Source organism: Puma concolor, chromosome E1 (assembly GCF_028749965.1).
Source record: "Puma concolor isolate L17-30 chromosome E1, mPumCon1.1.hap2, whole genome shotgun sequence".
Lineage (NCBI taxonomy): Eukaryota > Metazoa > Chordata > Mammalia > Carnivora > Felidae > Puma > Puma concolor.
In genome coordinates, this window is record NC_141680.1 from 14,565,502 (window position 1) to 14,587,489 (window position 21,988).

The window sequence follows — 21,988 nt, forward strand, 5'->3', positions numbered from 1 at the left end:
TGCAGCAATTTGTCAAAGCCAACTCTTTAAGTTTTCAGAAATGCGAGCTAGTTGGTAAACCCAGTCATTTTTTAAAAAATCAAACTATATAAGCTTACAATTCCATAAATTATATTCGTCAAAGGTACTAAATAGGGGCACCTGGGTGACTCAGTCAATTAAGCATCAGACTCTCGGTCTCGGCTCAGGTCATGATCTCACTGTTCGTGAGCTCGAGCCTCATGTGGGGCTCTGCGCTGACAGCACGGGGCCTGCTTGGGATTCTGTGTCCCTCTCTCTCTGCCCCTCCCCCCCCAAAATAAATAAACATTTTTTTACAAAAGGTAATAAACACTCAGAAGTCATCGCTTCCCAATTATTTCTCTGCATTTTATTACGATCTACTCTCCTCGGGCTATTTATGTCCATGGCGCCTGTCTGGTGCTCCTTCCCGACTCCGCAGCTCACCGCTAGCCTGAGATCAGCCACGGCAGGAGCATTTACACCACAGAAATCAGCAAATGCTACAAAACCAGGGCTTGACTTATTGTTTTGTTGTCTAGGCTTCCCCTGAGAAAACACGAAAAATGTCAATTAAATGTGAAAATGCATTGTGTCTGTAGCCATTACATTATAAGCAGGGCCAAAAACTGAGTCCGTACCCTTCCAGTATCTGAAAACCGGTATCTGATTCAGCAAAGAGGTTGCACATGTCACTGACAAAATATCAATCATCATTCATGTCATCAGCAACTTTTAGTTGCCTACAGATACCAAGGTTAGAGAAATATCAGTATGAATATGGGATTTATAATAAAGATTATTATTTATAAATTGTGTACTTCAGATCCTCTGTATCAGTAAAGTTTATAGTAAATGTGTGTGTGTGTGTGTGTGTGTGTGTGTGTACAGCAGGAGAGCCAGTTGTTAAACATTTCCCAGCACGCTGCTGGCAGGAGGGCCACTTGGCTTTGTGGTTTTCCTCTGGCCCAGGGAATCGGCAAGTCAGTACCCTCCACTCAGAGGCTGCTGACTTATTTCTGGTGCTTCGAATCAAGGGGTCCCACCCAGCACCGTGAGTACCTGTCACTGTGACCTGCCAGTCCCCTCTCAGGGTCCCAGGGAGCCCAGGTGTGACATGACCAACGGTCGGGGCATGTGAGACTACAGAAGCCTGGAAGTCAGGTCCTCCGAGGGCACCTCCCTCCCCCGGCCCCGTCTCTCCCCAGGCGCAGCCAAACAGTTCAAAACAGTTTCCAGATCTCTGCAAACTGACCCTGGTCCTGCAGGTACCCAGCACAACTTCTGCGAGGCTGGGAGTAGGAAGTAGCCCTGGGGTTACATAATGCGCCAGGGAAGGGGGTTGAGAGCAACATACCGTGTGGTACGATAAGAGGAGATGGAGTTACCAGGCCCATTCGAGGTCCCCTTCTGCCCTGGGTGACCTTCAGCAAGTGGCAGACACTCTCTAACCCTCCCATTACTCAAAACTTTATTTTGATATGTACCTAATACCAAGTAGGAGCCAGGCTTGGTTACAGATTGTTTCATTCATTCCTTCAATATTTCATTAAGCGTCATTTTTTTAAAAAATCAGAGTATCTGTATTACTACCCACTTTACAGATGAGGAAACTGAGGCTCAGAGAGATGGACCTATCCATGCCACAACCAGGATAAGAACCGGGCTCTGCAGTGGCCCGGCACAGGGGGCAGGACTAGAGCAAGCGCATGAACCAGCTCTTTCTGTGTTTCTATCACTTGACTAGCGTTTCTCAGCCTCAGCTCATTGACATTTGGGGCCAGATAATTCTTTGCGGGGGGGGCGGAGGTACTGCCCCTGTACTTTGTAGGATGTTTAGCAGTATCCCTGACCTCTACCCACTGGACGCTAGCAGCACACCCTCCTCCCACAATCCTGAAAATCAGAAATGTCTCAATATCGTTAAATATGCTCTGGGGAGGCAAGAGTGCCCCCCGGTTGAGAACCTCTTACCATTGTTTTATTCCTGTTATTTAACAAACATTGAGGTTAGCAGTTCTTTTCTTTTTAATGTTTTTTTTTGTTTTTTAAGTTTATTTATTTATTTCGAGACAGCAAGAGAGCAAACACAAGGGGGGCAGGGGCAGAGAGGGAGAGATAGAATCCCAAGCAGACTCTGCCGTCAGCATCTTGAACCCACATCCTTCTCCCATTTCTCCAGACACCCCTGATCCACAGCCCAGCCACCCCTCACTGCCCACTGTGACCCCTTGCTGATCTCTCTCTCTGAGCCCACTCCCCATCAATCCTGTCTGCTCGGCCAGCTGCGGCCACCAAAACAGTCTTTCGCTAGTCCAGAAGACACTGCTCCACTTAAGACCCTCCAAGGCTCCCCTCGCCAGCAGGATGACACCCAGCTCCTTGCCAGGGTCTCCATGGAAGCCGCAGCCTGGCACCCTATGTGCTGTCTCCTCTCACACCTGTCCCCTAGATGAACCGCAGCCCAAGGAACCATGTGCGGTCCCCTCCGCCTGTCACACTCCTCCCGCTCCGTAACCTTGCACTGTCAAGGTCACAGCGTGGCAGGGGCACCCAGCATCAGTAACGGGGGTGGGGCAAGAGAGCCTCGGCTTTCAAATCCCAACTTCTCTACTAAAAAAAATCACTGCACTTTCAGAGCCTCAGTTTCCCCACAAGTAAGGAGACAATAAGAACACAGGTGTCTTAAGGCTGATGAACAGATGAAGCGGGTTAGCAGAGCTCAAGGGCCTCACCCTTTGGGGCCGAAGCAGAAACCGCCTGACTGAGCGTGGCTGGGGCTCACGCCCACAAACAGTGGTCAGGACACAGCCCCTGCCCCCTCCCCCCGCCAGCCTCATGGTGCACATGCCCAGACGTCACTGACCTGTAGGACTCCGGCTCATGATGATGGGGGTGGCGGCCGCCCCCAGGCTGGGGCTTTCGCTGCTCGGGGACGGGCTGTACACAAACACCTCCTGCTTGAAGGGTGAGGTTGTGGACGGCTGGCTGCTCTGGGGAGAGAGGCTGGGTGAGCAGGGCCAGCTCCGTCCTCAGCGGCACCACAGGGTGACCCGCGCCATGGCAGGCCTGCCACAGGTCCCCAGCAAGCTCAGGGCGGTCACTGCCTCCCACTGGCACACTTGGACCTGCTCTTTCTGCCGCCCCTAACCCTGCCCCCAAAGTGCCCATGGCCTGGCCACACAGAGCACCGGCCCTCTCCTCTCCAGCCAGGAGCCCCATTGCACGGACACACACCATTCAGTGCAGCCTCCGGCCCCCTGCTGCCGCTCCGGTGCCCCTCTGCGGAGACCCCCCGAGCCACTGCTCCCAGAGAGCAGAGACGGCTGACTGGCCCACCTCTTGCTTCCCTACCTTCCCTTTTACCCACAGGGCCTGGGTGGGGCTCTTCCCACAGCAGTTAGTTTGATGCATACAGCGGGGGTCTGGCTGGGCCCAGGGCGGGATGGAGGTACACCTACCCCGCTGTCACACTCCTCCATAGCCTCGCCCTCCCCCGCCGTGCTGCTGAAGCTGCTGGTGCTGGAGGAGGAACGGGAGATGTTGGCTCGGCCATTCTCCTTCAACTTTATGAAGGGCCTGTGGGAACAGGAGTAGGGCAGGCCCCGGTCACTCAGCGAGACCCCCTTCACCGGCAGGGCAGACCTGGCAGAGACTGAGCTGGCCCGCCAGTGCCTCCCCATGCCCCTGCCTGTTGCCTTTCACATTTCCAGAGAATTCTCAAGGCAAAAATGCTGGCTGTCAGCAGAGAGCATATTCCAGGGCTCCGAGTGGCTAAAGTCAGCCCTTCCCCCACCCTCACTCTCTTACTTCTCCTTGTTGGGGCAGATTTCCGGAGAGCTGGGATTGGAAGAGGCCTCAGACTTTATCTCTTGAGAAGAGTGTGCACCATCCGGGGTCTTGGGGTTGCTGGATGCACTGTCACTAAGGAAACAGGAATGAAGAGGGGTGAGGCCATGGGACTGGCCCCTGAGCCTCCACCCCACCCCCAGGCCTAGGACAGCCAACAGGCTCTCAGCCCCATAGGGCCTGAGGGGTCACAGCACGCCTACCAGCGCACAGCCACCACTTCCCTGAGCCCCACTCAGACAGCAACGGAGAGTGGGGTTTTCTGCTGCATCAGGCTATTCTAGGCTCTTGGATGAGCCAAGCGCTATCAAGCAAGAGAACGCGCTGATGCTCCTGAGCCCAAGTCCACTCCCCACTTTTGCCGGCCATCCCACCTGGCAGAGCTCTAAGTCAAGAACAATGCCACAGGGGGGGTGGAGTGAGGTCTACAACATCCACTCCCACAGCAGGCAAATAACCCAGTGCACGTGGACTCCTTGGCAGTGTGGGCAGGGTCACCGTGCATAAGTCCAGGGGACACCCTTCACACAGACCACAATATGAGCTCCCTGGATCCGTGTGACAAGGTGGCCTTTTATGCTGGGAATGGCACCTTGGTAAATGGCTACTCTCGGCCAAGAGCCCGAGGGCTTCCTTCTCCTGTAGTTTAACAAAGACCATGTACTGACACCCACGATTTCTACTGCGCCCCCTGTTGGGGACAAGCTGGCCTCGTCCTCAATGCACTTTTATTTTTACAGCAACCTTACTGAGATACCATCCACGTACAATTCACCCACTTAAAGTGTGTAATTCAGTGGTTTTTAGCATATTCACAGAGTTGTACAACCATCACCACGATCTAAGTTTAGAACACTTGAGACCCCCATAAAGCAACTCCAGACCCACTCCTAATCACTCCCCATCCCCTCCTCCCCCCAGCCCCTGGCGACCAACTAATCTACTTTCTGTTTCTATGGATTTGCCTCTTCCAGACGTGTCATAGAGACGGAATCACACAACGTGTTGTGTTTTGTGACTGGCTTCTTTCCCTTAGCATAGTCTTTTCGAGGTTAACTAAGTTGTAGCACGTATCAGTGGTTCAACTCCTTTTCATTGCAAAAAAAAGTATCCCATTGATGGATATACCACATTTTATTTATCCACCTTGAGCTATTACGAATAGCCAGGAACATCTGTGTGCTGGTTTTTATGTGGATATGTGTATTCTTTCTCTGGAGTCTCTACCTAGGAGTGGAACGGCCGAGTCAGATGATAACCCCAAGTTTAACTCTCTGAAGAAATGCCAAGCTATTTTACAAAGCAGGTGCACTAGTTTACACCCCTACCAGCAATGCCTGGGGATTCTAGTTTCTCCATATCCTCTCCAATACTTCTTATTATGTGTCTCTTTAATTATAGCCACCCAAGAAGCATGAATGTCTCAATGCCCTTTTAATGAGGTTGCTAATGACCTCCTAATTGTCCACCCAAGCAAGGGTTCGGGTCACAGTGCAGGGCTTCTCTGCACATTGACACTGTGGACTCTCCCTCCTGGAATCCCTCCCCTCCGGGCTTTCTCTCCCTCATCTTCCCTCCCTTTCTCCCCTTGCCCTTAAATGCTGGTGTCCCCCAGGCATTCTATACACCCCCCTGAGTGGCCATATTCATTGATGCATCTTTGACTCCCTTCTGCGGTCAAGGCCTCTCTCCCAAGCTTAAGACTTTCATCCTGACCACTCAGAATTCTGCACTTCTCTGCTGGGCAGGCCACAAGGACTCTCACACGTACTGGTTCCAAACAGAGTTTTTCATCCCCCTCTGTAAACCCACCCCTCATCCTGCATGCCCAAGCTCGGGTCCTGGGGTCACCATTCGGGGTGACAGGCAGACAACCTAAATGCCTCCTTTTCCCTCACAAGACTGTAAGCTTCTGGAAGGCAGGTTTGTGCCTCCTGTAGCTCTTGCTGGAGCACTGACCCCAGCATGTAGCAAGCACTCAAGACATGTTACTTGCTGAATTAAAGGGCAAATGGTCTCACCATTAAAGGATCAGAAAGACAATGAGCAAGAACAGGTTAATACCATGCAGTATAAGAGCTGCTTTTAAAAAGACAGAAAACATTCTAGAAGCCTAAGGAAAGTTAATTAACTGTCTTGGCAGGGAAGCCTTCCATAAGAGGGAACATTTGAGTGAGCTTTGGAAAAGGAGGCAAAGAAAGAATCCAAGCAACATTTCTAGTTTGGATCCAAATGCGACACGGACAATTCTGGAAGGTCCCACACAGAGACTGGCCAAATCTGCCTCAGTGGACACAGCAGAGTGAGACAGGTGCCTGAAGTGGGGACCAAGGTTAGAAGGAAGCCGTCTCCCGAAGCAGCGCAAAGCCCTCCCTGAGGTTGGCCATCTGGCAGCTGCAGCGGTGGAAGGATCCACAAACCCCTCACTGGACAGTTACCATCGTGTCCGCCCGTCGCCTTGGCCTTCAGCGCCCGTGTGTAGACGGGGGAAGAGTCCCGACCGCCGCTTGATGGGGCTCCGCGACTGGTTTTTCACGGCTGCTGCCGCCGCCACTGGAGGCTGCCGATGAAACCACCAAAATGAGTGTTCATGGCCCACCCCAGACCCCAGTCTCCTTCCCTTCACCCCCCACCCATCTCTGGTCTACAAATAGCTTGTGCAACCCCCAACCAGTCTGGAGGGGATCCCACAAAACAGCAAGACAGCTGGGAAGGCGAGGATCTATGTAACAGGAGCTGAGACCCCAAGACTCAAGCCATTTGCAGCCCATTTTCCTGTGTTCTTAAGCCAGACCTTGTGGCCCCAGGTAATAATCACCAAAGACCACAATTCTTGGAGGAACAAGGGGTCAGGGCCATGATAAGGAGAGCCCAGCACATTGAGAAGGTCAGGATGATTCATGGGGTCACAGACTGAGAACCAGGAAGCTGAGAGAGCCCGGGGAATGACCTGGTCCAACCGCTAGCTTTACCAGTGAGGAAGCTGAGGAGCCTAGGGGTGAGGGGACTGGGCTAGGGTCACACAGCAAATCACCATAAGGACAAGGACAAGAACCCACGGCTCTGACTCTCCATCCATTCCTCACAATAACGGGGTCCAAGCTGAGTGTCTCAGTAACAAGACAGAATGAGAGCGGCAGACCCAGATCCACAGGCCAAGGGAACTGCCGAGAATGTGACTCTGCTTCAGCTACATGCAGGGGGGAGGAGCAAGGGGTGGGAGACTGAGGAGCAGGGACTGCAGTCATCCTTTAGAGCCCTCCAGACCTCTAATCCAGGCCCCGACTTCTGCCATTTGTGTCCTATGCAACGTTGGGTGAGTAGCCAAACTCTCTGGGCCCCAGTCTCCTCACCCACAGAATGGGGATAATTGTCCTGCCCTGCTCATTTCACAGACCTTCTGGGTGGGACAAGACAATAGTATGAAATGTTTGGTAAGTTAAATGAATTATGTAAGACCACTTACAATACTGGTCCTTAGTATCATGGTGGGTAACTATCTGGGGAAAAAAAATAAAGAAAAAGAAAAGGAAAGAAAAGAAAACCCTACTCTATCCGAATGCAAAGTCCCTTTGCTTTTTAAAAGGACCAACTATGTGGTTCTTTCGCCTGGCCAGTCCCTGGTGCAAACAGACCAGACCCAAACCCACAGACACACCAGGCTCTTTCCTTGGGAACTGCATACACAGTGACTAACAGCCAAGACTTTGGATCAGGGAGACATGCATTCAAACCCCAGCTTTTCAGCTTAACTAGGTGACCTGTGGCAGGTTACTAAACCCCTCTGGGCCTCCCTTCCTCAAATTCGAAATGGAGAACACATCAATGTCTACCTCTAAGAGCTGTTAGAGGGATCAGATGAGATAAGGTCTATGAATCACTTAGTTCAGCCCCTGGTGCACAGCAAGCCAAGGGTGACTACCGTCATCATTAATAACAAAAGCAAGGACACCCCTCCTGGGTCCCCAGCCTCTGGGCAGAGAAAAGTGCCCCAAAACTGAAACTGAAATGGAGGCTCCATTTCACAGGCAGGGCCTAGGGTCACCCCCAAACAGCCTCAATCTGCCCCGTCCCTGCTCAGGCCACCTGGCCCAAGCCTGGGTGAATACATCATCCTTCACAGGCCTGGGGTGGGGGGCCCTCCCCAGGAACCGCATGCTGCCCCAGGGGCCTGTGGCACTCACCGAGAAGGTGGTCTTGGTGACATCCATGCTGTTGTGGGAGATGCCCCCACTGAGGCTGCCAGGGATGCCTCCACTGTGCTGCTTCTTCTGGCTGCTCACCATGGTCTCCATGGAGTGGCTACGCACACGGATGGCTCTCTATGGGGAGAAGAGACAGAGACCTGAGAGTTGGAGCCCTGCCCACCGGATGCCCCTGCCCTCCTGGTGGGGTCTGTGGACAGAGCCCTCAGCTTGTGCACACTTGTGCACACTCAGGCCACTCAGGGCCACCAAAGAGCAAAGGGCACATTGGCAAACAGTGAAGGGTCCAGGAGGGGACACCCAGGATGATCAGGGGCTTGTCACAGCGTGGCACAGACAGGAACAGGTAAAATCAAGGCCGTTAAGCCTTTGACAGGGACGGGCCTGGGAGGTGACAATGCTCCCTCAGACCACTTGGCAGGTCTATGCTGTTCTGGAACCGGAACCAAGAGAAGTGGCCATAGTGAGGACAGCTGGTTAACACAGAGGGAGCACTCCCACAGGCCCTGGGTCTTTTAGTGTTGCCCTAATTTTAGGAACACGTCTTGTTTCCCTAGCCGACTTGGACACTTCTTAGAGGCAGAGGTCAGGTCTGACACTTCTCTGACTCCTCTCCTGTAATTCTCCTGGTTCTGGCACAGGGACAGGCACACAGGAAGCACACAAACAGAAGAGCTGCCATGTTTATTGGGGACTTATGACGCGCCAGGCTCTCTAAGAGCTTTAGATGTATCCTCCCGACAAGCCCACCGTGCGGATGCCCTCCATTCCATTTCACAGGTAAGGCTCAGAGAGGCTCAGTGACCCGACCAGGAGCACCCAGCTAATAGGTAGTAGGACAGAGGGCCTAGATATAAACCCCAACATACGCCAAGATACACAAATGGAGATATGATGAGTTATGCACATAAAAATGCCATCCCTGGCATATTCCTCAGTGCAGAGCCACTGTCTGGTCCAACTTCCCCTCTTCCTCCACGGGACAAGGGCGTATCATGATCAGTCTAAGGTGGTCACATAACCTATCCCCTTGCCGGTGGGGCATGAGGGGTGTCTGATGGGAGCTGTGGGGAAAGGTCTCCTCAAGGACTCTCAGTGGCACCTGGGCGGCTCCATCGGTTAAGCGTCTGACTTCGGCTCAGGTCATGATCTCACAGTTTGTGAGTCCAAGCCCCGCGTCTGTGCTGACAGCCCAGAGACTGGAGCCTGCTTTGAATCCTGTGTCTCCCTCTCTCTCTGCCCCTCCCCTGCTCGTGCTCTGCGTTTCTCTGTCTCTCAAAAATAAATAAACATTGAAAAAAAAATTTTTTTAAAGGATTTCCAAAAGAGATGTGACATTCTGCACCTGAAACTGCCATAGCCACCTTGGGGCCATGAGAGACCAAGCCTGCGGGACGAAGCCAACAAGCCGGGATAACAGATGCCAAGGACCACACTGAGCCATGAGTCCCCGCAAGAGCCCTTGCTAAGTGGGCTCGTGGGTTTTCCCTACTGTGAGAGCAGGCTGAGGTCCTCAGAAACTTAGCTTCAGAAAACTGACTTAGAAGGACAAAGGCATGGATGCAGGAAGCCGATTCAGGAAAGACAGCCATTGGCAAACACGAATGCTCTGGAGACGAACCATTTCTGCAAATGAGGCACAGAGCCCACCAGACTCTTACCCCTGATGTCATCTAGCCTCTCCTGTGTGAGTCAAAGACACTGCCTGAGGCACATCATCTCTCTCTCCCTTTCTAGACCACAGAACAGAATCGCCTAGCAACTGTTTCCAGCCAGTACATTCTATTCATTCCATCGCCCAAAGACAACATTAAGTCACACGCCCTCTGGAAAACCGAGGCCAGGAATGGTGTGGCACCACACTGAGGTGTCTCTGGATAAACAGCAAACCTCCCTAAGTGAGTCAAGTGCTCCATAAATCTCAGCATCATGACATCCCGCTGGGGCCCCTGTGGGTCTGCCGCCACCGCCACCGTCATCAACGACGATGTGTCAGCTAATCGTGTATGTTCTGATGCCCTCCTCACGGGTCTCTTCCCAAGAAAGATTTGATGTGGTTTGATGGGATCTGGTCTACTGGGCTTCGTGTACATGAACTCGCTGGATCCCTACAACTCTGAGATGCAGACAGGACAGGCACTGATAGGAAAGGTCCCAAAAGGCAAACGATCACCCAAGGTCGCTGCAGGTGGGAGATGGAGTGGGAACCCAAATCCAGGACCCTGGGCTCCAGATGAAAGGGTCCCGGTCTCCCAAAGAGCTGTCGAGATTGAACATATAATGGAACTGGTTGATGGACTAACGGTGATCAGAAACCAAGGGCTTTCGACTCTCTTCAAAAAAAGTCTCCAAGGTCGATGTCGGGAAAGACGTTTTCTCCTCAAATGCCCTTGGTGCCGCTGTCTGAGTCCGCAAGATAAATCTGAGGAGACAATGGGCTGACAGGGAACCCCAGGGATGTGCAGGGTGGCCATCTGCTGCTTGAAGCTAACAGAAAGAGGTCTGAATCCTGGTCTTCCCAACACAGTGTATGAATCTCTCTGACACATGGCCTCCTCGTTCGCACAACGTGGTGACGGTCCTGCGTGGGGAGGACGTCAGACCGTGGGTGCCCAATACCCGGTGTGCAACCTGCTCTCTCAGGCCCAGCTCTCCTTCCCCGCTCTTGGGGACGGAAGGTCAGAGACATGACGGTTGCCCTAAAGCCTTAAAACAAAGCTGGATTTGGACAAAATCATCCAGTGACGTGGTCTGAAGTGTTTTACGTTTCAATCTGATGTGGAGCTGGAAGCACAGCCTTCCCAAACCGGGGAGGAAGGAGAGCGAGGAAAGGGTAGAGAAAAGACAGTCTTCCCCTCCGCCTGCATCCTCCCAGGGACAGGCTGCTCGCTGCTTTCAGCACTGCCTACTCCAGTGGCGGACAGCCCGACCCTTGGAAAGGCCTTCTGTGCACCGAGCTGGCATCTTACTCGTTCTTCAATCTCAGACCAGGCTGTTCCATATTTCACACAACCGTCCCTCAACTGTCTGAGGACACGAGTGCCCTCAGAGAGTGCTCTCCCCCCGGCTAACCACTGCCGGTTCCAGGGTCCCTCCTCACGGTCTCCCAGCCCTCAGCTCACCTCACGGCTTACTTTTGAACAAGCTCTCCCTTCGTGGGGGAGGGGAGGTGGTGGCACTTTCTCTCTATCTACTTATGTCGCTTCATTTAGGCAGGGGACTGAGCTACCAGTTAGTGTTATACACGGAGCAAGTCTCTTCTGGGCCAACCACAAGCCTTGCTTCCTTAGGGGTTTGTGCTTCCTCATGATTCTAAATGGGATTTGCGAGTTGTTTCGCTTCAACAAACTTAGGGGACACGAGGCAGAGACATGAGCGCTAAGGCGGACGTGCCTAGCTGCACAAGGCAAGCAACAAAGGGAGGGGTGCTTGGAGAGAAAGATGCTAACCGCTTGCCTCCTGAGACACTCCTCATCAGGAGGTACACTGAGGACTGGAATGGGGTGTTCTGTCCTTCTAGCAGGGCAAATAAAGGATGCAGGTTGACAAGAGAAGGAAATACCCCTCCCCCCTCCATAGACCGGAGCTCCAATCCACGAACACCCGGGCTGCCCCTGCTTGCTTGCGGGTGCTCTGCCTGGGAAATTGCAGCCTCCTGCCCTTCTCCTGCCACTAGGGGTCATACGTATCACACCAGTGCATTAACTATCACCACCTCTCAAAGGCTGGAGAAAGCAGCTGTCCCTGCTTGGGTGGTCTCCATTCTGCCACTGGACCCTCTCCTCTCTGGTCCTCCATTCTCCCTTCTGCACGACAAGGTTAATGGGTGGTTGGGCCAGCTCAATGTTTCTCAAAATGTGGCTTACGTGTATTTTGTGTACATGTCACGTAGCTACATCAAGGAGTGCTACTTTTTTTTTCTTTTTTTAAGTTTTATTTATTTTGAGAGGGGCACAGAGGGCCCCCAGGCGGGGCTCGCTCTCACGAACCGCGACACCGTGACCCGAGCCAAAATCAAGAGTTGGATGCTTAACCAACTGAGCCACCCAGGTGCCTCCGAGGAGCGTTACTTTTTCTTTTCATTTCATTACAGACCAATAATAGCTTCATCAACAGCTGGCAGTGGCTGAGAATGGCATTTGGAAACAATGGTCCAGAGATCAATATTTTTGGAAGCTGAGTAATGTACAGCTCTTTCATTTTTATTCATTTAAAATTCATTTTGAGAGAGAGAGCGCACACATGAGCTGGGAAGGAGCAGAGAGAGAGGGAGAGAGAGAATCCGAAGCAGGCTCTGCATGGTCAGCACAGAGCCTAACATGGGGCTTGATCTAAGGAACCATGAGATCATGACCTGAGCCGAAATCAAGAATTGGACACTTAACCCCCAGGCGTCCCACAGCTCTTTTATAAAGAAAAATATTCTTGCAAGACCCAGAATACATCCACAGACCCCCACAGCAGTGGTTCCACGGACCGCATATACAATATGCTTTCTTATTCCACAGAAATGTCTTTTAATTGAGAGTTTCGCTGCAAAAGTTTGGTCTCTATAATTGGAAATCTGTATATTTTTAGGTTATCATCTAAGTGAAAATGCAAAATTTTTCAGTGTTTGTAGAACTGGCAGATTCCTGAGACTATCTCTCAGCACTCAGTTTGAGAAGCAGGTCTGGACATCCATAAACCAACTGTTCTGTTTCTCATGGAAGAAAAGCCTGAAGTACAGCCAGTGGGACCGAGGTTAAGAAGAGAGAACTATTCTACGTGGTGTGAGGTGCCAGGCAGCATGACCTAGGGCAGCGATGGGTCTGCTTCTCTGCAGAGGGACAGAGGGCCACTGCTCTGTAGGGGGGTGGAAGGGAGAATGGTCCCGAGAGGCAAGGGGATGGATGGTTGAGATTGCTTTTAGCCCTGAGAATTCTCAACTGTCTCCACACGAGATGAGACCTTTGACCAGAAGGAGATAAAACACACAACTTTTCTTTCTGGGATCATTTTGTGCACCACTTCTTTCCAGAGGCGCAGGTGAGGAACTCCATGAGGAATGCCAATAATTCTGATGCCACAGCACCACCCCAGGAGTGCATGAAGAAACAGCACAACGACGAGAGGTGGTTTCCCGAGCTGGGTCAGACCGTGGGCCTGGCCCAGACATCACAAACCTCCAGGCCGCTGGGCTCCGTGCTGCTCCTGGCTGGCCCCCAGCTCCAGCCTCCACAGCCTGGGAGATAAGAGGATAATGGTGGCAGGAACAGAGTAAAAGAGCTCCTGTTCCCAACTCAGGGTTTTAAAAAAGTTCATCATAATGGTCAGAGCTCTGAAGGCTCACTCTGTGTGACCGATCGTGACAACCCCTCCCATACCCCATAAGCGCTGCCTCCGGGACGGGCATGGAAGCAGAATGCACAAGCAGATGTCTCCAGCCCACAGGTGGAAGGATTAAGGGTTGAAAAGAAAAAGATCCTGGACTACTCGATCAAAGATGAGTAGTTGTTAAAATCTTGAAGCCTCCTCTCTGTGGGAAACCTCTTCAGTCAGTCCCACTAGAGTCGAACACAGATCAACTGCTACTCCTCCAGAGGCAGGTGACTGGGCAAGTGGCCTGGAGCCACCCTCCTTTAGACCCACAACCTGCATGTAGCTGCTGGACCATTTTATCCAAAGGCACCATGGGCAGTGTGCACAGTCTACGAGCTTTTCCAGGTTATAAAAACAGTTGAAACTTGAAAAACCCGACTGTGAGCTTCAAAATACAGAAAGAAACTTGCAAAACAAACGCTTCATTAAAGTCTACAAAATATCACATTATGTTAGCTAGTCACCTGCAGCTTAAGCCATACACAAATTACATTTTACTGCGGGATGTGGGAGCATTGTGATGTGCTCGATATGATGAAGGGGCAGTGCTACAAAAGTTTTCCTATTTCCTGGGTTTCACATTCCCCCTTCTCTTGCCGGGCTAGCCGACCTAGCTCCCTCTTTGCTCCCCTGCCCCCCTTCTCCCTCATGCCCCTCTGCTCTTGATCTGCAATTTCTCCTATTTCACCCTGGCTGCTGCTGTCCATCAGGCCTGAAACAGATGCCCCAGGAATCTCCCACCAGCCTGGACAAGCAGCTCGGCTCCCACCCCCCACCCCCGCCCCCGCCCCCGCCCCCGCCCCTGAGAGGAATCTCAGCAGCTGCCTCGACTAGGGCCAGCGGAGCCATGCCCTGTTCTCTGCGGTCCCGCCGGGCCGCCAGGGACAGACCCCAGGCTTGCCCAGGCCAGGCTGGCGTGGGTGGAATCCTAACCGAGTCTGGGACCAGAGGCAGCATCATGTAGAACACGGGCTCTGCGATCCAGCAGACTCAACTCAACACTCGGATTCGAATTACTTTGTCTCTTTGAGCCTTAATTTCCTCACACGAAAAATTACACCCACAATTAATAAAACTGGAAATGAGTTATTATCCCCATCATAACAGCCTTCCTCACAGGGCACAGAGGGCACTTGTGAGGCTTTAGATGGGTTGGCGCACAGTAAGTTTTCACCTTACGCAGCAATAATAGCTAACGCTTTCACCAAGCATTTACCGTGTTCCAGGCAACGCGCACTCTCCACGTATTATTTCAGTGAATTCCTCCAGCAACTCCAGAGGTCCGATTGATCATCCGTGTGTCATTGAGAACACTGCAGCTCAGGGACTTTAAAGACTGTGCCCACGATCACACCGAGCTGGGATTCTAACGCAGGCAGGGCTCACCCTGACCCCACACATACTGCCCCCAAAACGGCAGCTCGACAAGTCATTCTGCAACGGGCAATCCGGCAGAATGTTGTTAACCTAAGAACCAGAAAGGCTGAGTTTGTTTCTCTACCTCTAAGTAGGTGTAAGGTTTTGAGCAGTCCTGCGGCCCCTCTCGCCTGTGCCCTCACGCGTGAGTAGGAATAACAAGACTCGTTCTGTTGACTACACACGAATACAGCCAGGGTCAAGCTAGATGCTGGACGTAAGAGCTGTGTGGACCAAAAACGCTCAGTAAACATGTGATGATAAGCCTCCTGTATCTCACACTAGCTCAGTGGCTGCCCGAGCTCTACTTGAATACTTCCAGGGACAGCGAGCTCACTACTTCTTTTAGCAGCTCGTTCTCGTTAGAAAGTTCTTCCTTTTGCAAAGTCCACAGAGATTTACTTGCCTGTAACTCCGTCCCACCGGCCCTGGCCGGGTCCTCCAACGCCCTGCCAGGTGGACCATCACAGTACCACACGCTGGCTGTTACAGACCCCTAAGGCTTGTCCTGGCTCTTATCATCCTTTCCTGGACTCCTCATCCCGCCACAGAAGGAGGAAGTTGAAGGCAGTAATGTTCCTGGTTTGTGCTGGCTCCTCTCCTGCTGCCTGCTGACAACTCTTTCCCTGTCCCTGTTTCTCAGACTCCTGGGCCAGGAGGAGACAAAATCCGAATCAAGGACGGATGCAGAAGACGCCAGAGACACTGCTGGCTGCTCTGCCCGCTCACACTTCCCGATGCCCCTGCCCTCTACCAACACTGCAATCCTGGCACTTGGGCTCCGGGGTCAGGACCCCAAAGACCTTGGACCCCTTCCTTTGTTTGCCCCACCCTCACCTCCACCATACACAATCCCCAGCCATTCCTGTGCCTGTACCTTAAAAGACTCCAAGAATCCCCCATGGCCCCCATTCTCAAACTTGTCCTCTTCTGGGCCCAGTCCCAGCATGGCCTGTGTGTGGGTGTGAAGCTCATCATGAAGGTTGTCCAGAAGGGCGGCCCTCGTCCGGTCCTAGAAGAAAAGAGGGTGGGGACGATGGAGCTGGCACCGAGGACAGAGATGCGCCCTCTCCCCAGGGCTCCAGACACCTGACCGTCAGCATCCCAGTTAACAGTGTGGACCTCAGGCCTGGCTAGGCTCCGTGCTCACAAGTACTGCAGTCAATACCAAAGCTCTGTGGCTGGCCTCTGCTCTCTTCCCCTGCCCCTTCTCCTCGAGCCATCCCACAGCTCTACCCTGCCGAGTCCCAGCTCAGATCTCTACCTCCAGCTCCACAGCCGCGTACCCAACTGCCCTTCTCCATCCGGACAGTGCACCAGGGCCGTGGATACAACCTCCAGGGGGCGCCGTGCACGCGTACCAGGACTAGCCCTTGCAGCAACCCTTGCAGGCACTTCCAGGTCAGCAGGTCCTAAAAGACCTCATTCCAATGATCCCCAGGTAGGTGAAGAGCCCAGGCCAAAGGCCCAAGAGCCGCCTTGGAATTCCACTTCGTCCCACCCAAATACAGGACTCCATCAAGTCCTCCCAACCCTGCCCCCAAACCATTTCCTCCTGTGGCCAGTGCAAGCAAGCTGTCACCATGTGTCCTGGACTCCTGTAATAGCTGACTTGCCACCCTTCCTGCCCTCCTCCCTGGCAACCTGCCCTTCTTGTCACATCAGGGTCATCTTCTAATATGCAAAGCAAACCATCACTCTCCTAAGTATTGTATTAGTACCTCATCACCTCTAAAGTGCAAAGCCCTTCCTGACCTGACCCAACCAACCTCTCCAGCTGAGTATCCACCCCCACACGAGTCCTTCTCTCAGGCCATGTCAAACACTCTGGGGCTCCCTCAAAAGTCATGCTCTGATCTGCCCGGCCTTTGCTCATGCTATTTCCCATGCCTAGAATAACCCTCCTCAAACTTTCCTCCTGGCAGAAGCCTTGTCAGATACCCAGATTCAGCAGGTCAAGGGCCACCTCCTCCAAGAAGCCTTCCCTGAACACGTCCCAGTTGTGCATGGGCAGAAGCAGTCACAGCCCCTGTGCTGGCCTCCATCACGGCCCAGTGTGGACACTATATCATACCTGTCTCTTAAGCAATGGCCCCTTCCCACCAGCCCAAAAGCTCCATAAGGCAGAAACTATGTCTCACCCCGGTATCACGGGGAATAGAACAGAGCCTGCCACACAGTAGGTGCTCAATAAATGACTGGTGCATGGTTGGTTAGACCTGAAGTTCGCATGAAGTTTCCACAAGAGGAAATAGTTCCTAAATCAACGCAGGACTGAAGGCTTAGAGGGGCAAACACAGTGCCCCGCACCTTGAGCAGCCCCCAGGAGAAGACCCCCGGGACGGGCCGGCTGAAAGCAGCCAAGAAGGCAGGAGGAAGACTTCCAGAAACAGTGCTCTCACCTCCAGCTTTGCAAACTTGTCCGACTTGCAGCAAGCGTTCTCTGCGTTGGTGAGCTTGGTGAGCAGAAATTCCCTGAACTCCGGGCCCTGGAACAGACATGAAGCTCTGGGATTCTCTCAGCCTCAGCTGTTGCTGAAAGAGCTTTCAGCCACAGCAACAGGTAAGCAGAACAGAGGGTCCGAGGAGAGTCCCTAAAAGGCCTCCTTCTGACATTCAGTCATTTTCTAGCCCAGGCCAGGCCCACCTACGATGCCAATGTGGAAACCGGCTCTCCTGGTCCCAGGAAATCAACCCCTTGCCCCAGCGTTTCCATGACTGAAAGCAATTCTTGTCCAAGGCTTCTGGGACTGAGGCATAGGTACAAAAATGTTTCTTCTAGCAGAAAAGCAAAGCCAGCGTCAAACACTGTGAGAAGAGGCACTGTACTAGGCCAGGCTGGCGGCACCAGGAGAGGAGGGGAGAGACCCCAAGTAAGGAGTTTCTCCCAAGCCTGCCTAAGGTGCTTCTAACGTCCCCAGCCCAGATCCGGCCCCACTCCAGCCACGGCCACTCAGATGTTGAAACCTAGAGCCTGAGATAAGAGAAGAGCAGAAAGGGGTTTCTTACCTTCTGGAAAACAGGAGGGCTGGGCAGAGGTGGGCCAAAGGCGGGCACATCTTCCCGTGCAGTGACTGACACCTGAAACAGAGTCTCGGTGTGGGCCAGGAGGGAAGAGATCCAAGCTGAGGAGGATAATGCATTCCAAGCCCTGGCCCTAGGAAAGCCCACCACCCAGAGCAGTCCTCTGCCCTCCCCTCCCCAGAACTCAAATCCAACACTCCCATGAGCCATCACCAGCATGGCCCAAGTCGTTATTCCTAGAAGTGGGGCCGGCTGCACAGAGCCATCCACATGCTCTCATCTACATTCCTGGAGGCCAGAAACAAGTTTGGCAAGATGACCAGACAGGACTGAGGAGTAGCCTGGGACTCCGCTTCTAACGCAGTACAAGTGCCCAGGAGGACTTATCTCGTTGCCTCATTTGAATGGATATTAATCCCACGGAGAAGACAAAGTGAGAACCGTTAACCCTGTCTTACTGATGGGGACACAGATGCCCAGAGACTGGGAGCCATCTCCCCTCAGGCACACAGGTGATTAGCCACACAGATGACCAGGGAATCCAGACCTCCTGGTCCTGCTCTGTGGTCCTTTTCCCACAACACTGACTCCCAAACCTGAATCACTTCAAGTGTTTAAAAAATAAATACCGATTGCATGGGCTCCACCCCAAACTTACTGAATCACAAGCACTGGGGCGGAGCCAGGAATCCGCAACTGTTAAACACTCCACAAAGCTTTCGTGCGGTTGGTGGACTAGTGTTTGGGAGCCCTGGCCCCACCACAGGGTTAGAAGTCTGTCTGGGTGAGCCCTGAACCAACAGAGCGCCAGGGCCCAGGCTGGGAATTGTGGGTAGGGGGGACATCCCGGTGCTCTCGCACAGGGTGCCCCAGGCTCTGGGTGTGGTGTCCACTTCCGGCCAGCCTGGGAAGGCAGGAACTAGGAGTGAAAGCACCCAGGCGCTCTGCCTAGGGGTGTCCCAGCCTCGGGACAGGCCCAGCACATCCAGATGCCCTCCCTGCGTGGACGTGCCCTGGTTTCACCTGCTCTCAGCCCGAAGGCTGCAGGCCTCTCTAGAGACTCTGCCCTCTCCCTTTCCCAGACTGCCGCTGGTGTGAGCCTGGCCCTGGCGTGCTGCCAGCCTCCCTGGCCTATGAAGCAGGGCAGATGCAGAGAGTCTGCCAGACCGGGTGAGCAGGCAGCTCAGAGCCAGGCCAAGGGAAGGCCCTGCCAGGGTCTGGAAGGAAACAGCGGGAGAGAGCTGGTCAGTACTGCTTTCTCTCCCCAAGCTCAAGGCTGTCTGCGTGCCCAGAATTAGGAAATGGTGTGTGTTCAGCTGACATGATCCCTGGCTGGTTCCAGCTGCCAAACACAGTCCCCCACCACCACCCACTGTGCACAGGAACTGAGGTGGGGGAGGGTAGGCCAGAGGTCAGGCCCTCCGCCCTCTTCCCACCCCTATGGCCCTCCTTCTCAGGCTTGCTCTAGAGTGGTCTGTGCTGACTGGGTAAGGCGCTTCAGACATGCTCTTCAACCTGCCGAGTCTCTTGGTCAGATAAGCCCACCACAGCAGCCATGTCAGAAAAGCAGGGGACAGGATCCTTCCGGGTGATGCATCTTCTATCCCCACTGTGTTCCCTCTCCTGACCCCTTTTCCAACAAAGTGCCCGGGGCTTTGCTGTTCCCTCTTCTTGAGGACAGGTGGGTTGCTGGGCCGAAAGCAGAAGCTGCCAGAACACGGCCCCACCTTCTCAGTTTCTAAATTCAGTGTGGGCCTCCCAGCAGGGGGCAGGGCAGGGCTGAGAAAGAGGTGCAGGTACTGTGGGGAAGAGAATTTTCGAGGCTGGGAAGAGAAGGAGGCTTGGAGCATGTGAGTTCAAGGATACACCAGGGAGGCGGGGAGCCTCCAAGGGCTCCCACCTTGACATGCATGGCCAAGTGTGGCCTGGAAGCCTTGGGGAACCATGGAAGGCTGCCCAGGCACCAGATCAGCAGTGAGGGGAAGGGGGTACACAGGCAGCACCCCTCCCCAGTGGGGTGCTTCCCATAGGATTCCTGAGACCTCTGCCGGGCTTCAGGAATCAGGGGCAGGGTGACCTGAGACAGGAAGAGGAGGGAGTTCTAGTAACGGTTCAGCCGGAGTTCCCTTCCATCCGGGCAGGACAGGGACAAAATTCCCGTCTGAAAAATCATTTGACATCACCTTTCATGCACCCCTGAGTTTTGGAGCCAAGTTCCCACCTGCTCTGACGGCTCAGTGGTGAAGACCACTGGCAGACCTGGACGCACTCCAGCTCCCCACCTCCGGGCTCTGTGGCCTCCAGCCTTAAGTGGCTTAGGCTCTCAGCCTCAATTTCCTTCCTGTAAAATAGGGCTAACAAGAGACCCTGCCTGACCAGGGGCTCGTGAAGGTTCAAGGAGGCTGTGCTTCTAAGGGCCTAGCACAGTGCCTGGTGCAGAGCAAGCACCCAGTATGGGGTAACCTGTTACCTGGGGCTTTGTTTTTTTACTTCCCCTGCTGACCTGCACCTAAGAAAAGACACTTGAAATACTACAGAGTTCGCCTCAACCATTTTCTTCTCCCTCCCTCCCTCTCTCTCTCTCTCTCTCTGTCTCTCTCACACACACACACACACACACACACACACCCCTCTTCCTCAAGTCCCCCGACCCCTGACTCCGCTTCCCCTCCCGCAGCATGTCAGGGCTGGAAGGAACTCAGAGCTGGTCTAGTCCAACTTCCTCATTTCACACAGATGGAAGCTGAGGTCCAGAGAGGGAAGGAACCGGCTCAAGGTCATGCAGCAGTCAGAGGCAGGGCCGGGACCAGAACCATCAGCTCCTGAGCCTCTCAGTCTGGGGGGCTTTCCTGCACCTTCCCACCCCTGTCCTTCCCTCTATTTCCTTTTCTTTCCTGTTCATCCTCCCCAGTGGAGGCCTCCTGGGACACTGTTCAGCCCCTGGGGATATCTCACCCTCCTTTGCCATAGCCCCTAAGTCTGCAGAGGTCAGTGAAAGTCCCATTTCACCCTGGACCCTCTGAGGAATCTGACCAGGTCCTCCCGGGTCTTCTCATCACCTGGGGTGCTGCTGGGAATATGAATGGACAGAGCTCTGGGGAGGATGTTGGAAGGCTGGCCTCCCTCCCCACGCCCTGCATCCCCAGCCCCATTCACAGGTCTGCCTTCAAGCCTGGATGTTTGCCCGGCAGGTGGACCACACAGTCCCAAAGCCTGGGGACAGAGCACGGCTCTCCCTGTGGGTCCTGCTTCTCTGTTTATTGCCACCCTCTCTGAGGACACTGCTTCTCCCTGGACTGTGGGCTTTGGCTGAGAAGCCTTGGTAAAGACTTCAGGCATCAAAGCTGGAGGTGGAGGGGAGGGGAGTGGTGTTTTTTTGGATCTCTGCATTTTCCCACCCCACTAAGCTCTTGAGAAAGTGGAGAAGCCAGTTAGCTGAGTTCCATTTCCTATCAGGAGCTAAAAACAAATACTAAACCTCCACGAGAGGCCTCTTCTGCCAGCAGAGGCCCAGCAGACAAGCCACACGTTCGCACATGACTGCCTGGCAGCGTCTGGGAGCCCTCCTACCACACAGCTTTACCTCGAGGATCCTACCCAACGGCTCTCTGCCTCCACTGGCTGTGAAGAGAGTCAGTTGGCTGTCTGAGTGGCCCGGTGGCTGAACTGCACTCACTGGCCCTCTCCCCCTTCCCTGTAGGTCACTTCCACGTGTCCCACCCCCAGCACACAGGGGGCACTGAAAGAATAAACTTGCTTCCATCAACAAATCAAACAGCTGTTTGAAGGGAATGCCCATTTTGGTGTTAAGAAGGTGATCCTCCAAGGAAATGCCCAAAACATGGCTTCTGCAACTTTTCAGCCGAAAAGCTGAAAATGCTCAATGACGGAGAAGCATGGACATCAACATGAACATGGGGACAAAAGAGTCAGCTTTCCTCGTAGGAGACAGTGTGGGGTTTTGTTTGTAGTCTCATATCTGCTTTTAAAGTTGATGTGCATTTTGCACTCAAATATGTGGGTTTCTACTGATGTAATAATTATACGACATCATTTTCCTTTCCAGAATCTTCAAGCAAAGTTGATACTTCATGAAGATGGCCATGAAACACTTGGGCTTTGTAAGCCCTAGG

General features: G+C 53.3%; 1 protein-coding gene and 1 long non-coding RNA gene across 9 annotated transcripts in view; one reads left to right on the forward strand and one right to left on the reverse strand.

Annotated features, from left to right (window-relative positions):
• RAP1GAP2 (RAP1 GTPase activating protein 2) overlaps positions 1-21,988 on the reverse strand; it is a 227,885-nt gene that overhangs the window by 5,843 nt on the left and 200,054 nt on the right. For 7 of the 8 annotated variants that reach the window (XM_086686312.1, XM_086686316.1, XM_086686315.1 and 4 more), the window contains 8 exons: positions 17,841-17,912; positions 17,234-17,320; positions 15,709-15,843; positions 8,034-8,171; positions 6,288-6,409; positions 3,811-3,924; positions 3,462-3,579; positions 2,867-2,993 (listed from right to left, as the gene is read on the reverse strand). In XM_086686312.1, coding sequence (XP_086542438.1) covers positions 2,867-2,993; positions 3,462-3,579; positions 3,811-3,924; positions 6,288-6,409; positions 8,034-8,171; positions 15,709-15,843; positions 17,234-17,320; positions 17,841-17,912 — 913 coding nt within the window. The remainder of the gene's footprint in view (positions 1-2,866; positions 2,994-3,461; positions 3,580-3,810; positions 3,925-6,287; positions 6,410-8,033; positions 8,172-15,708; positions 15,844-17,233; positions 17,321-17,840; positions 17,913-21,988) is intronic. The other variant, XR_015243925.1, reaches the window with a different exon arrangement.
• On the forward strand, positions 9,716-13,782 carry LOC147574132 (uncharacterized). The gene is made up of 3 exons (XR_015243928.1): positions 9,716-10,058; positions 12,667-12,797; positions 13,075-13,782. It is a non-coding gene; the product is annotated as an uncharacterized LOC147574132 (long non-coding RNA).